At 45.9% G+C, this 15,549-nt stretch overlaps 1 protein-coding gene across 17 annotated transcripts in view; it reads right to left on the bottom strand.

The window, feature by feature from the left end:
* Positions 1 to 15,549, bottom strand: part of MYCBP2 (MYC binding protein 2) — a 1,769,078-nt gene that overhangs the window by 16,244 nt on the left and 1,737,285 nt on the right. For all 17 annotated transcript variants that reach the window (XM_069205243.1, XM_069205245.1, XM_069205247.1 and 14 more), the window contains one exon: positions 2,177 to 2,284. In XM_069205243.1, coding sequence (XP_069061344.1) covers positions 2,177 to 2,284 — 108 coding nt within the window. The remainder of the gene's footprint in view (positions 1 to 2,176; positions 2,285 to 15,549) is intronic.

The raw sequence follows: 15,549 nt of genomic DNA, 5'->3' as shown, positions 1-15,549 counted from the left end.
TTACAGTTGTTGGAAGAATTTGGAGCTGTATCTGGTCTACGGGCGAATAGGAAAAAAAATCGCTACTGTTTTCTCTAGGATCATTATGTGGTGCCCCACCAGAGGATTTACCGGAGGTAGGGCTCAGGTGGGAGCTTGAAAGTTTTCGATATTTGGTGTATGGGTCACACATACGATGACGGCACATCTGATGCACAATGTGGAACAGGTGGTGAAGGGTCTGGCACACACTGTCGTTCTGGGATAAGCTTCCTCTGTCCATGATGGGAAGGGCAGCTGTGGCTAAGATGGTGTTCTTGCCGCGGTGTCTTTACCTTGTCCAGAATTCTCTGTTTCCGTTGACAGCTCGGCTTTTCAATCACCTGGACAGCTTGTTCATTTCCTTGGTTTGGGCTGGCAGTCGTAGCAGGGTGGCGTTGTCCACGTTACAAAGGGATATGGAAGATGGAGGCTTGGCACTCCCTAATATTAGACTCTATTATTATGCAGCTCATTTACAATATGCTGCTAAGTGGATGACGCAGACGGACAATGAGAGAAGCAACTATTCGCTGGCATGTTGGGAGGTGAGGCACTGGTGTATGGATTAATGATGGGCAGTAGGTCGTTAACTCCTCTCCCCTATTTGGTTAAGACTACAGCAGGGATCTGGGAGCAGGCGGTTAAGAAAATACTTTGACGTGCCCCCTTTCGGAATATGGATACTTTAATGTAAATGGAGGCTTGGAGAATGGGTGGCTGCTTGGTGGTGGGTGATTTATACCCCAATGGGGAGTTTATCTCCTTTCAGGAGGTACGAGATACGTTCGGATTGAGTTCTGGACAGTTCTTCCAATATGCGAAGAGCAAGTGTGGCTCGAGAGGTCTAGTCTGGATTCGCGGTGGCACCCCTCAGCATCAAGGGTGTTGAATGGGTTAATAAATTAGGGAGAGGATTCCCATTTGGTTACTCTGTTTTATAGAGCGCTGCGTGGGGATTGTTCGGGGATAGAATGTGCAGCGCGTAGGACCTGGGATCAAGAACTGGAGGACCTTGTAGAAGATGTGGACTGGAATATGGCACTGTCTCTGGTACGCACAGTCTATTGTAACCACAGATTTAAGTTGTTGCACTTTAATTTTGTTCTTCGGGTATATATTGCGCCTGCTCGACTTAATAAGATGGACCAGACAAGGGAGACTGGGTGTCCAATGTGGGGAGACAGGTGCTTCCTTTCTCCACTTCGCTTGGTCCTGCAGGGAGGTACAGCAATATTGGTGGGTGGTGGTTCGGAAGTTAGACGGGTTCACTGGTTTGGGGCTCAAAGCGACGCCATTGATTTGCCTCCTAGGTATATTACAGAGACCACGGGATAGGCGCATCCCATTCAGATTTCCACAGATTGCACTGGTGCTGGCTAAGCGCAGGGTGGCTATAAGCTGGATGAGTACACAAAGCCCATCCCTTTCTAGGTGGTCCCGTGATGTTTTGGAATGGGGTGTGGCCGAAGAACAAAACATGAGACTGACACGTAGGGAGGAAGGGGGTCTGACTGACGTGACGGCTTGGAGTACATTATTAGAACACTTCACAGGGGTTCAGGAGTCCAGCTCTGTTTGGAGCATTGATGATGATTGACAACTGTGGAATGTTATGCTGTGCACACAGGTGACAACCAGCTGTGGTAATATAGTAACACTGGTAAACATGGTGTATGAACGACTGGGTTACATGTGAGCTCCTTGGGGAGGGGAGGTGGGGGTAGCTATTGTTGGTCTGATTGGATATGTTCCATGTTTTTGTCTGTATGTGTCATCATCCTCCGCCCATGAGAACAATGGATATTGAGGTATCTCATATGGAAATGCACTGCTTGTTTTTTCTTTGTTTTTAAGTTACAAACTCAGTAAAACAGTTATAAAATTAAATATATATATATATTTATAATGGTATAGCACTACTTCATATTGGCTTTAATTGTGCTGCATAGTCAGATACACAATTGGAGGCCTTGTTTGTAAAATGTGATCTTGATGTCACTTTGCTACTTTAACGCTTACCTTTTAAAGAAAGGATCACATGTAAGCAAAATGCTAACATATCACAAATGTCTATTGATAAGGTTTCATAAGTACTCTTTGCTTTTACATGCAAGGCAATCCCTCAGTTAATATCTAGATAAGTTGAATGCAATACCTGTGCCCTGGAAACATCAGAGCATGCCCCACAAATGAGTTCTGTAGGGTCATACTCGTCTCCTTGACCAGCCTCAGCATCACAGCGAGCTTCACCACCAAAGTAGGCCTAAATAAAAATAAAAAAAAGGTATTAGGGCATGCTATACAGAACTACCTATGAATAAAAGAACTAAACTTACTTGTCTTTCAATATTTAGGAAATTCCTTACCTGGAATGTAAGTTATCTCCATGGATAATTTGTTCTGCATATTACTGCCATTTTAATATTTTTCCAATTAAGAGACATCAAAATACATATTCAGATCTTAGTAAAAATGCAAAACAGTACGGATCATACAAGCTAACCTGAATCACACACCCAAGTTTGAATTAATACAGAATGATAGGTAACTGCCTATGAAAAATGGAGAAAAAAGAATAAAAGTCAAGTGAAGTTCCCTGTAGTGGTGCTACATTCTTGTGTTTCCCAGTATGATGCACACGCATTACTGAGTTGGGAGCTGAATATTCAAAGCTGTTGAAATTGTATTTCCCACCTTAAGAATGGGAGAAGTTGTAAAAAGGGCACATGGCTTGACAGAATTCAGAAAAAAGCACATCCCACATAAATCCCTCTTAACAATGCATAAATGCAGTGAATAGTCCTTGCTCCTAGGTTGCTAGTACACCCAAGGCCAGAACTAACTTATTAGCATGTCTCAATACCACTTGGAGATTGGTTCATTAATGTGCGAAGTTGTTTTTTTTTATTAAACACTAGCTTGATGGACAATGGTATACTGCCCATTTCCAAATCAACACCATACCATTTTCTCTCACTCCACTTAACAGGTTCTGAAATTCTCTTTTTAGGAGTGCTTTAAATATCTGGTTGTTTAAACAAGCCTTTTTTACTTTTACAAATTAAGCACTAGTCGATACTTTTACTGCTGCTAGAGACACTTCTTGAATACTGTAATTGAAGAATGTCCAGTAAAATTAAACTGAGATAAAAAATAAAATGTGGAACTATTTTGATCATTTGAAATCTGTTTGTTCACTACTCTATTACTTTTACTGAGTATGCCCAAGAAGTTGCTGGTGCTGCATTTGTTCAGGGGCAACTACCCAAAGTGTAGGAATAGCTGAGACCCATCCACAGTAAATGGCAGACTAAAGATCTTTCTGAGTTGATGACAGCTGCTAATCATTGTGTTGTGGGCAGGAAAGAAAGATTCTACTGAATATAAGCACGTCTTTACAAATGTAATGTTTTCAACTAACAGTCAAAGGGAGGGCCTCAGGAGTTAAGGGAAGGTGAAGTGGCCACAGTGGAAAAAAGGAAGCGAGATACCAAGGAAAGGGAAAGGGAGCCTCAATTCTGCCTAGCGGTTCCTTGTGTTTGAATTGTGGTTAGTTGAGACTTCCTTAATTTGCTTCAAAACTTACAGGGTCAGTCCAAACAGCATGAGTTTACAAAGAACTCTAAAAATCAATATCCCACTGATTATCTAGGCCTGAAGGGAGATGTATACTCTGTGAATACTTCGTATTTTGTAGATCACAAGAGGCCATTTGTCAGCTGGGTAATTAAATTAATGTCCTCTTCACGGCTTTTTTGTTTTTACATACTGATGATAACAGGTCTGCAGTGAACACCTCTGAATTCTCCTCAATACTGCTCTCAGGCAAAACCACTGATGCATTTGGTATTTCCAACACCCATGCCCCCCACTATGTTACTGATCCTGTGGCTGTTAATTTGGGTACTATTACTGACCAAAATACCTTTTTTTCTGAATCATACCTCAGTTGCAAATCTCCTAGAGGGATCTAGTGTGTAAGCTGAAATACACTATGTGTTGTACTAGTGATAGTGCTCTTCTGAAGGTGCCTTGAGAAAACAAACACATCTTTTTAGTGGTCTTAAGTGAGGACAATGATGCGTTTCTCACTGAAGATGGGCAACCGATCACACCACTCTGTCAGCTTTGCCTGATCAGATTCCTTCCATCTTGTGGTCCAAGTACTATAATGATGTCATTGTGTCCTCACGGCAGAGCCTGTAAGAGTTCAACACAAATCTAGTGAAAAAAACTCCCTGTATTCCCCAATAACCTGCAAGTACTGAAATGGGGGCAGGGATCTCCAGTCATTGCCCGCCTGCTGAAACAAGGCATTTTCTAACTTATGATGAGTGCAATACTCACATTTCTCTGATCAAAAGGCCAGCAAAGAAACACTGTTTTCTACAGGATTTACATGTTATAAATGCTGTTGTATTGCCACGTTTCCCCACTGTACCTAACCCTGCTCTTGTATTGTCATGTATACTGGCAAGGGTTTAATGGTTTATGATCACTGATTTATGGCTGTACCTACTTTTCTATTCCAATACATACTGAAAGTCAGTACCTCTTCACTTTCATATTCTCTGGGTACGAGATCACTTTGTCTAGATTTCTTAAAGGCTACATGGAGTCGTCTTCTACCTACTCAGAAGCTCTCAAGAAGGATCTGGACACCTTCGTTTTCCCAGAGAAGATCAACACTTTTTCAATATGTTGATGATTTATTGGTTGCCCCTAGGTGAGTGAACCAATGCAAAATTGACTCCCTGTATCTACTTACTGACTTAGCTAAGAAGGGGCACAAGGCATTTAAAGACATGTTACAATTTTGTTTATCCCATGTTCGACACTTAGAATAAAACATTTCCGTAGAGAAATGGCACCTATATGCAAAGTGAATTAAAGCAATTCATAATGTGCACAGATCCACTATCCCACTATGCACATTATTTTGGGATGGCAGGCTCCTGTAGACAGTGGGTTTTGGGCTACAGCACTATTGTCAAACCACTGCAAGACTTTTTGTAGAAAGACATCCCTGATCTTTTTCCTTGGTCCAATGAGGCAGAGTAAGCATCTGTTTCTCAAAAAAACACACAGGCATCAGTACATGCTTGGGCTTAACAAACTAGCCTTATCTGGTAGAGACTACATCTAGCTGCAGATTCCTTACCTTAGAATTTCCCCCAGGCGTCAGACTGGATCCAGAAATTTTTCATGAGCAGATACCCTGAGTGCCGGTAGGTGGCGTTGTTCGGCTCCCCGTGCGCCACCGGAATCGTCCACGCCAGAAGTGATGTCCGAAGCACCTACATAGGGGCCACCCAGGCATGCTGACATCAGTTCCTTTTCACAACTTTCCACGCCAGAAGCCCAGAGCCAGGAAAAACACTGACCACTGGTGCGGATAACTAGGGCCTTGAAAAGGATGCAGCTCTGTGCCCAGAAATATGTTTGCAGAGCAAGAAAAATGGGTGGGTTGATAAGGAATCTCCAGCTAGTCTCTACCAGATAAGGCGTTACCAAAGGTAAGTAACTTGTTCATCTGATAAAGACTTCTAACTGCAGATTCTTTACCTTAGAACAGATACCGAAGTAAAACCATCCCCTGAGATGGGTCTACGGACCAATTCCAAAACAGGAAGTCCTGCAGGACCGAACGGGTAAAATGGTTTGGTAAACATGAGCAGGGAAACCCATGCTTCCGCTTGGTAGATATCCCAGATTGTTATTCTGCGTGCTAACGCAGTGGTCGCAGCTTTTGCTCTGGGGAATGAGCACTCAAGCCCTTAGGGGGTTGCGCTTTTGTCAACGTGTAGCAGATTTTAATGCAGAGCACGGCCCATCTGGAGATAGTCTTTTTTTGCACAGCACAACCTTTTTTTTAGCTCGGTCGTACCCCACGAAAAGTTAATTGTCCACATGGAATTCCCGTGTGCGGTCAAGGTAGAACGACAATGCTTGTTTGGGGTCCAGACGGAGGCACTCCTCATTCTTAGAAGGGTGAGGCAGAGCATAGAAGGTAGGCAAGGTGAGTGATTGAACTACATGAAAGGGCATCACCACCTTTGGAAGGAAGGAGGCTCGTGTTGAAGCACCACTTTGTCATGATGAATGGACAAATTAGGCAGCTTAGATGATAAGGCCAGTAACTCACTAACTCAACGGGCAGATGTTACAGCTAAGAAGAAAACTGTTTTGGTGATGAGTAACCACAAGGGACAACTGTGAGGCTGCTCAAAGGGAGCACACATTAAGGACGTAAGCACTAAATGCAAGTGCCACTGAGGCATGATAAAAGGAGAAGGGGAAAAAGATGAATGACACCTTTCAAGAGTCTATGTACAATAGGAGATTTGAAAAGAAAGGGCTGATCAGGTAATCAGAGGAATACAGAGATATCAGAAAGATATCATTTAAAATTGCCCAGAGAAGAGCTCTGCTGGTAAAAAAAAAAAAAAAAAGAAAAGAGAATGAATAGAAGAACTTGAAAAACAGGAGCCGAAAGGGGTACAACATTTCTGCCGGAGCGCCAGGTCACAAATTTCTTCCAACAGCAGGCGTATACCGTCTTATTGGAGGAACGCTAGTCTGCCAACACAACATCACAGACTTTGGGAGGAAGGTCAAAGACTGTCAGCTGCTCAATTTCAACACAAGGAGGCGGGGACTGGACAGGCTCAGGTGGAGATCCCTCCCCTGCTGCTGTGACAGAAGGTCCTCCAGAAGGGGCAGCCTCTTCGGAGGATTGATGGCCATGCTGAGTAGCTCAGGATGGCAAACTCTCCATGTCCATTTCGAAGGTACTAGAATAACTTGGGCCTGGTAGTTCTTGATCTTCTTGAGAGCTGTGGGCAGAAGTGGTGTGGGCAGAAAGGCATACAGGAGGCCTGAGCTCCACTCGAGGCCAAGTGTCTCTGAGTGAGAGCTGCCTTTGAAACTCCAGCAGGCAAAACAGCTGACATGGCATGTTCTTGGGGGCGGCAAACAGATCTAACCAGGGCTCTCACAACTGCTGAAAGAGACCTTTCACCACTTCCAGATGGAGATGTGCAATGATATCTGTATTTAATCACTGTTCCATCTTGATCACTGACTCCACTTTGCACTTAGCCTAGCTGCCCACCGTCACATTGGTGACTACTAGCTCCAGTTTGATTAAAGACTCCATTTTGCCCGTAAGTTAGCTTTAAACACCATGCAGGTATTTCTCCATGCACGTTATGCAATGTGTTTTTCACCCATGTTTTTCACTCTGCGTGTTTTTCCCCATCAGGGGCTAGGATATAATATGGAGGAGTAGGAAAGATACGGATGTACTAGGAGGATGTTAATGGTACGCAGGGAAGGGTTTAGTTTTGTTAGAGCGCCTCGGGATTTTGGCCAGTTCCAACGTGTTTCTTTCAAAACTGACCTGAGGTAGCCAGCATTTTGAACAACAATTCACATGACGGGGGGAGGGGGGGTTCTAGAATTCTCCTCTCTGGCTTGTTTAAGTTATATAAGAGACTGAAACCAGATTAACCACGAACAGATTGAACTCGAGCAGGACCAGGACGCTGGTGTCTGTTATTCCCTTGAGGGTAGTTTACTCTCTTCACGGTCGACTGGGTTCATGACCTGTTGTTGCTGGCAAAGAGATGAAGCGAATTCAAGTTTACCCCATGGTGATGATTTTTTTTTTACATTTTCTGCTTTGCATTTTGCATGAATATATACAAATATATCTATATAATTGCTATTCATAGATTTAAGTAGATTATCCTTAGTGAATGTTTTCAGGATTATTGTAACTTCATTTCTGTGATTATTTTTGAACGTGCACTTTGGTTGCACACTTTCAACCTCCTTCATCTGCGGATCTTGCAGAGTATTTTTAAAAATGCAATTCTCAGACTAAGAGTGTCGTACTTCATAAATTCCTTTCAGTGTTTGAGTATTTCCTCTTGGTCTGTGGTAAAGCAAAACAAGATGCCATTCATTATCTGCTAGGCATCGTTGACTGAGTTGGCACGCCAGGGTGTTCAGAGAACCTACCAGGTGTGGAACCACCTGGATATGACCTGGTGTTGCAGCCATGTCCAGAGATGTTAAGGCCATTGACAAAGGGACCATGGCCCCACCCCATCCTGTTTGTTGCGGTATCACATGGCGGTGGTGATATCCATTAATACCTGAACAAGCCTTCCCTTGATGAAGAGTAGAAAGGCTTTCAATGTCAGTCAGATCGCTTGAAGTTCCAGCAACTTGATGCAGAGTCTGGATTCCACCGGAGACCAGAGTCCTCTAATCTCCACCTCTCACAGATGGCAGCCCGATCCCAGTAGGGACGCATCTGTCGCTACTATGAGATCTGGTTGGGTAAGGGTGAGGAATCTGTCTCTGACCCAATCCCGCTTCATTAGCCACCACTGCAGATCTTTAGCAGTTCCCACCGAGATCTGGACCATGCCAGAGAGATTCTTCCTATGCTGCGCCCTTTGGAACTTCAGATCCCACTGCTGAGCCCACATACGCCAATGTGCATTTGTCACCAGCAGGATGCAGGAGGCCATGAGTCCCAACAGCCTCAGAGTCTATCTCACCGAAATCCAGGATAGAGGGTAAAACATCAGTAGCACAGCCTGAATATCCAAGTATCCTGGACTCCCTGCTCAGGAGGATAAGCCCGAAACTGCATCGTGTCTAGGACTGCACCGATGAAAGGAAGTGTCTGAGGGGAGTCAGGAGTGACTTTGGCATATTTATAGTGAATCCTAGCGAGTGCAGGAGGTTTGCCATGGTCTGGAGGTGGAAGATGACTGCCTGAGTCGCACCCGCTTTTAACAGCCTGCCGTTCAGATAGGAGCAACTGACACCCCTGATCTGTGCAGGTTAGTTGCAACCATCACCATCACCTTGGTGAACACCTGAAGAGCTTTGGTCGGGCCAAAAGCGAGCATGGAAAACTGAAAATGCTCAGGGTTGACCGTGAACCACAGGTAATGTCTGAGGGATGTAGGAAGCTGGCTCTCTAGAAAGTGTACTAAAATAAAGTACACTTTGCAGAGAGTCCAGTGGATCCCGAATTGGTAATGCAGAGGCAAAAGTAGTCCATAACTAATGCTCTATTTGTGGTAGTGTGGGCGAGTACTTAGGCCTGCCGGAGAGTAGTGCAAAGCATTTGTTGTACTCACAGAGGCAATAAAGGAACACCCACTCAAAGAATAAATCTGAGACAAATTTAGACAAATAACAATGCTTTCTATACATGTTTCAAACCCAAGAACTTCGAAATCAGGTAAGTAGACTTTTTTAAGCATAAATACTTTGCAGTTTCAAAAATGGACACTACAATTTTCAGTGTTCTCTCAATGTTATCCTATGGAGGACAACAATGTTCAGCAAACAGAGGGTTAACAACAACTTATGAAGCCAATCTCAAGGAGTTACGGTAAGTACTGGGCACTGATCACAACCACACCAACAGGTCACACCGGGTGGCACTGGGGCAGCCGGGTGCAGAGGTGCAGTAAGGCATTGGGTGCTCAATGGTTTCCCATGGGAGTTTGGTCTTCGTGAAGCCAGGCTGTAGGCTCTGGCTAGGAAGCTACTCTGGGACAAAAAGCAGGTAAGTCGTAGACCTGGGATGCTTGGGGATGTAGATGCACCTTTGGTCCTCTTCTCCTGTGGCCAGTGGTGTTGGGTTTTCACGTCCGGGAGCACTTGTGGTCAGGGGTCCTGTTTGTTGAGGCTGTAGGCGTCATTGGGGAGTCTGGCAGGGTTAGACCCAGGCTCGAACTTGGCTCTTAGGATCTGGGGATGTCGTTGGCACCGGTAACCCACCTCAGCTAGGGTCAGGAATCATGGGTGGAGTGGTGCTGTGGCTGTCGGATTTTCTCTCTTCACAAGGCTGTAGGAGAGGGGGCTGAGTGCAGAGGCTGCAGGAGTCTCGTAAGCGTCCAAGATGCGTGAGACCACACTGGACTCGGTCTCTGGGCAATATGGGGACCAAGTTGGCACTGTCAGTTAGCTTCACCTCAGGTCGGGTGCAGTGGTCACTTCTGGTGTCAGGTTTGTGGGGTTCCAGAAGCTGCAGAGTATTTTCCTTAGAATAGACTTGAGCCTTTATTAAAGGGTGGACGAGTTGGCTTGTTGTGCAGGATCCTTTGAGGTCAGCAGGCCCGAGGAGCTTGTTCCAGATCAGCTGCTGCTTCTTTTCCTCTTCTGCGATTGCAACTCTTCTTTGTCTGGGTCTTCTTAGGTTGTTGAAATATGAGTTCCAGGGTTCAGGGGTGCCACCTAAATCCTCAATTTATGGGCATTACATGAAGTGCCAGGTGGTAGCCAATCGACCCTTCTTAGGACCACTTCCGCTGGGAAGTGGGTATAACCCTAACCCTAGACACCTGATTCCTTCCAAACAAGATGGAGAAATTTAAAAAGTATTGTCCACTTCAGCTCGTGGACCTTAGGGGTGGCTCTGGCATGAAGTGGGCACTCCTTATTTTAACTAATTTTCCCGCCTGTGCTCTGCCAAAAGTGGGGTTCAGGACAGGGGTGTTGGTCATCTCCACCATGTGGAGAGCCTTGGGTTGTATTGTAAAGGCGGCAAGGCCTTTGAAGCTCCCTGCCCTGGAACGTCCATCCTGCCTGGGAGAGGAGGTCACACCTCTGCCCACAGCAAGCCTTTGTCTCAGGCCCTCAAGAGCACTGGCTCTCACCCTGGGGAGCCAGAAACAAGTCTGTGGTGGCTTTACTGGCCAGGACCAGTCAATCAGCACAGTAGTAGCTGGTAGCATTTCAGGGGGCACCTCTAAGATTCCCTCTGTGTGCATGTTTTAATAAATACATTGCTGGGGTCAGTAAGGGTTTATTGTTCAGAGATGTTTGCTACCAAACATTCCAAGATTCAGAAAAGCCATCATTTAGCCAGGGAACTTGAAATGACCAGTGTCCAGTACAAGCATTTGAAATGGCATCCCTGTGCACTTACTATGTCTCAGAATCGACAGAGACATAGCATGGGCAATTCTGCTCATGCAGATATGCCCTCACATGCCTGGATGCACCCTGCTTTAAGGGTGACTTACACACGCAATGATAGGGGACCAGGCTCACAAGTGTGTGGCAGGTTGTGTTTTCAATTTAGCCTGCACCAACACATGCAGTCTGCAATGGCAGCCCTGTGTGGGTGTCAGGTGAGGAGTCGCTGAAGGTGGCACAACTGGTGCTGCAGCCCTCAGAGACCTTCTTTAGTACCCTAGGTACCATTTACTAGGGACTTACAGTGGTAACAAAAGAGTTTGCCAATTGTGCAAAACAACTATGTAGTTTTGGGGAAAGAGATCTGGCACTGGGGACCTGGTTAACAGGTACCCAGTGCATTAACATTCAAAGTCACATCAGAAACCAGAAAAAAAGTAGGTGCTAACCATGTCAAAAAGGGTGCTTTCCTACAACGGGAATATGAAAAGATGCGTCCTGCAAATCCAACGCTACCATCCAGTCTTCCGGTTCTAGGGCAGACAAAACCTGTCCAAAGTTAAGCATTTTGAATTTCTCCTTCTTGAGAAAGCAGTTGAGGGGGTCGCAGGTCTGGGATAGGACAAAGGCCTCCATCCCTATCGGCACCAGAAAGTAGCTGGAATATCAGCCACAACCTACTTCTGGTGTTGGGAGCCTATCTATGGCTCCCTGAGCAAAGAGAGCTGCAACTTCCTTGCCCAGAAGAGAAAGATGATCCTCCGTCAGCCTGTCTTGAGTTGGTGGCATGGGGAGGAGTAGTCAGGAAATGGCTGACATGGAAAGAAAAAACGTACTTCAGTGCGCCTGGCTGCCACCTCTATAGGTGCCGTGGACATCACATACGGTGTTCGACAATGTCCACGACACAAAAGGAGCTGAATGGTGCCACCTACTGACATGTAGGGGTACTGCTCATGAAAAATCTTCCAGATCCAGTCTGACGCCTAGGATAACTCTAAGTTAAGGGGTCTGCGGCTGAGACAGATGGCGTCAGCTTAGTCACGTCAACACTACGCCACGCCCACCTCCGGTGCCGGCTCGGACAAAGGCCAAGAGCGGGCTGAGGACGCTCCTCAGCCCGGGAAAAACGTTCCCCCTTTTTCTTCCTTTTTTTTCTGCCCGTATCTGAGGGCGTTTTGGAAAGCTTCAGGCGGCCGGGGCTCCTTGCGTGTTTCTGCACGGAGCGAGCGAGGTCGCTGAGACGCTGCCGCCTCGACGCTCTGTGCGGATTTTCGGAGTCCCCTTGCACGCCGAGGCCGGTTCGCGCCGGCCTGTCGGCGTCCTTCACTGACGTTACTTCTTTTTGGAGTCCCCTTGCACACCGAGGCTGACTCGCCGCCTAGGAGCTCGGCGCGCGCCGGCCTGTCAGCGTCCTTTGCTGATGTTACTTCTTTTTAGATTCTGCTCCGCTCCGCTCATAGGAACATCGGCATTGGCATGGGGGCCCGTGCCCCCCCTCCTTTCCCAGTGTCTGGCATGAAAAGCAGCAGGAGGGTGAGGAAAACAAGATTTAAAGCCCCAGGAGGAGAACCAGGAGCGGCTGGGCAACAAATGTGATCAGGTACCTGGTCTGAGGCGAAGGCTCCATTAGGGCCATACTATTTTATCTTCAGCTCACCTTCCTTTTCTGCTGGACTACTGAATATCAGTCTGCAAACTTGGTGTGCTCTTCGCTTCCTTTCTCATGAGTTGGCTCTTACATAGCGTATGATGCATGGCTGAATGGGGCTATGGGACAGTATTTATAAAGTAATAGACTATTAAGCTAAGCTTGTAGGAGTAATGGTCCTTTGAAAATGGAGTGACAACTGTGCTCGGAAACTGAACTGGATTAGACATCAGGATATGTACAGCCAAGTCTACTTGAAGTTTGTGAATTTATATTCCTTGAAAACTTTTGGCGCATTGTTGCTGAGCGCGCAAACTGGGCTTGTAGGATTAGAAAAAACTTCTGATTCAATTATTAACAGTCTTATGGTTATCATGGCGCCCAAAAACAATCGCAATCTTGGGGAGAAAGGAGAAGGGTCATGCGCTGCCAGGGCTAAAAAGTCTAGCAGCGAGATGGCCACTGGTAATAAAAGACCAACTCTAGCGCTTGGGGAAAATAAGCGGAAAACAGGCTACGTGAACAAGCAGAGAAGCCAAAAATAACTGCCCTCTAATGTCCCCCCCGGGAAAGAAAACAGTCTATAATTACGGGCCTTTGGAAGGGAGGTGTACAAGAGGACAATTTTGCGCATCTCTCTCCCCCCCACCAAGAAGGAATGCAATCAACAGTAGGCATGGGACAGGTGGATGATAGAGAAGTGAAAGAGTTTCCTGAGGATGGAAGTCAAGAGAAGGGCCTCCCTTCGGACTGGTAGCAAACTTCTATGTCCTTGAAAGCCGCTGAGAGCATAGCGCTCAAGGGGGGAGAGGAGCCCAGAAAGCCAAAGGATGCAGAGACATGTACGGCTCTTGAAGGCAATCTTCAATTTGGAATTAAAAAACAGGGAGCTAGTGCCCTACCCCAAGCCGCCCAAGAAGCTATTTGGGTATCAAAGGACTCTGCAAGGGGGCCAGAATTATCTAAAGATGGAGGGGGCAAATTCTATTCTTTAGCAGAGGACTCAGACTCTACTAACAGTGACATAGGGTCAAGTGAAAATATCTCCTCTGAATCAGCTAGCTTTTTGTCCTTCGCAGAGTTTACGGTTCGACAGCGGCGGCGGAAAAGCAAGGGGTTGGACCCCAGTAGAGATAATGTAGATCCCTCAGCCAAGACCCGGAAAGCTCTCAAATGGGATTATTCAGGTACAAATCTTATGAGCACAGTAGTGGACCATCCCTCCCAGAATGCAACTAAGGTGACCGAAGAGTCGTTAAGTGGCCCAGCCCATACAATTGTTGATTGACATACAGATTACGAAATGCTACAGTACATATACAATTCAATAAAGGAGCTACAAACTGAGACAAGAGCAGAAAGCCGTAGGGTACGGCTGGCTATAAAACAGCTACAAGGAACAGTACGTAAGGTGGTCAAATCCTGCATAGAAATTGAGGGGAACCTAAGTTCAATGGAAGAGAGGACGTCGGCTGTTGAAGGAGAGATCGAGGCTATGAGAGCGCAAATTATAACGCACGAAGGACAATTAACTGACTTTATGTGGAAGTTAGAGGATCAGGAAAATAGGCAAAGGCGGAACAATTTGCGCTTCCTTGGTATAAAAGAAGAAGCAGAGGGCGGCAATATAAGGGCCTATATGATTAGAGTATTGCAGGAAGCATTTCCAGAACTCTCCGACTGGGAAGCTGAAGTCCAGAGGGTGCATAGGTACCCACTAGTATGCCGGGAAGTCCGCAGAGAGGAGCCTAAACATCCTAGAGCTATTCTGGTCTATTTGGGAATTATTCTTTGAGACAGTCTATATATGAAAAAGCCTGTCCCGATGCTTTGCGTAGTGGCGGCGGAGCAACCTTTTTCACTAGACCCGATTACTGTCATGTCACAGTGGAGCAAAGGTGGAGATTGCAGCAGCTGATTAAGCCCTTTCAAGATAAAGGGGGAGAGGCGTATTTACTTTCTCCCGCTCGCCTTAAAACTGTGTTTAATGGAAAAACTGGAGTATTTAATTCAGAAGTTCAGGCTAAAGAATATTTGCTTGGGCTGTAATTTAATATGATGTGAAGAAATTATGTAGTTTTGGTGTCCTCGAAGGGAGCATAAGAAGCTGGTCACTAGGGGGTGGGGGTAGTGGGTGGCAGGCGGCACCAGGCGACACCAACATTCAGGCCAACGGGGGTCTGACTGTCTCAAGGGGGGTGGGAGGGAGAGGTAGTTGGGAGTCTCTGAGGGGGGGGGGAAGGGTGAGGAGGGTGTCAGGGGGGTGCCGGGGGGTGTTTGGGGGGGATGGGGTGTGGGGACAAGCTTTGTTTGGGGTGGGGGATGGGGGGAAAAGAGACAAATTTGTACCCCAAAATATGTGTAGTATAATGTATGATGTTACTTATGTAAGAAGGCCACGAGTTAGGTTTAAGGCTAAACCACCCAAGCTAGTCAAATGTCGTAAATTGAGAATGTATACATGTCGAGTATTAGTACTCATTAATATATGTGGTCTAAATACCCCCGGAAGAGGAAAAAAAACGCAGATGATTTGAGAACGTTAACAGCAGATATTTACTGCCTGCAAGAAACACATGTAGAAAAGGCAGATAGAAAATTGTTAGAAAGCCTGGGTTTGCGGTTACTAGGGTGTACCGAACAGATGACTAAAACAAAGGGGGTTGCGATCATGGCAGCTAGTGCTAACTGCATTGTTAATCAGCAGAAAGTAGATACAATTGGTAGGTGGGTAATAATGGAGTGTATAGTAGGTAATGTTAGATTTACGTTATGTTCATTATACGGTTCAGTGGAGGATGACCCCTCATTATTTGAATTTATATCTGTAGAACTGACAATATGGCCCGCACCATACGTTATCTGTGGCGATTTTAATTTTAATGGGTCATGGGATGGGGCACAGAGCCTAAGAGATATTAGAA

This window comes from Pleurodeles waltl, chromosome 8 (assembly GCF_031143425.1).
Source record: "Pleurodeles waltl isolate 20211129_DDA chromosome 8, aPleWal1.hap1.20221129, whole genome shotgun sequence".
NCBI lineage: Eukaryota > Metazoa > Chordata > Amphibia > Caudata > Salamandridae > Pleurodeles > Pleurodeles waltl.
Note: the sequence above shows the minus strand (reverse complement) of the source record. Positions and strands in the feature narration are given on the sequence as shown.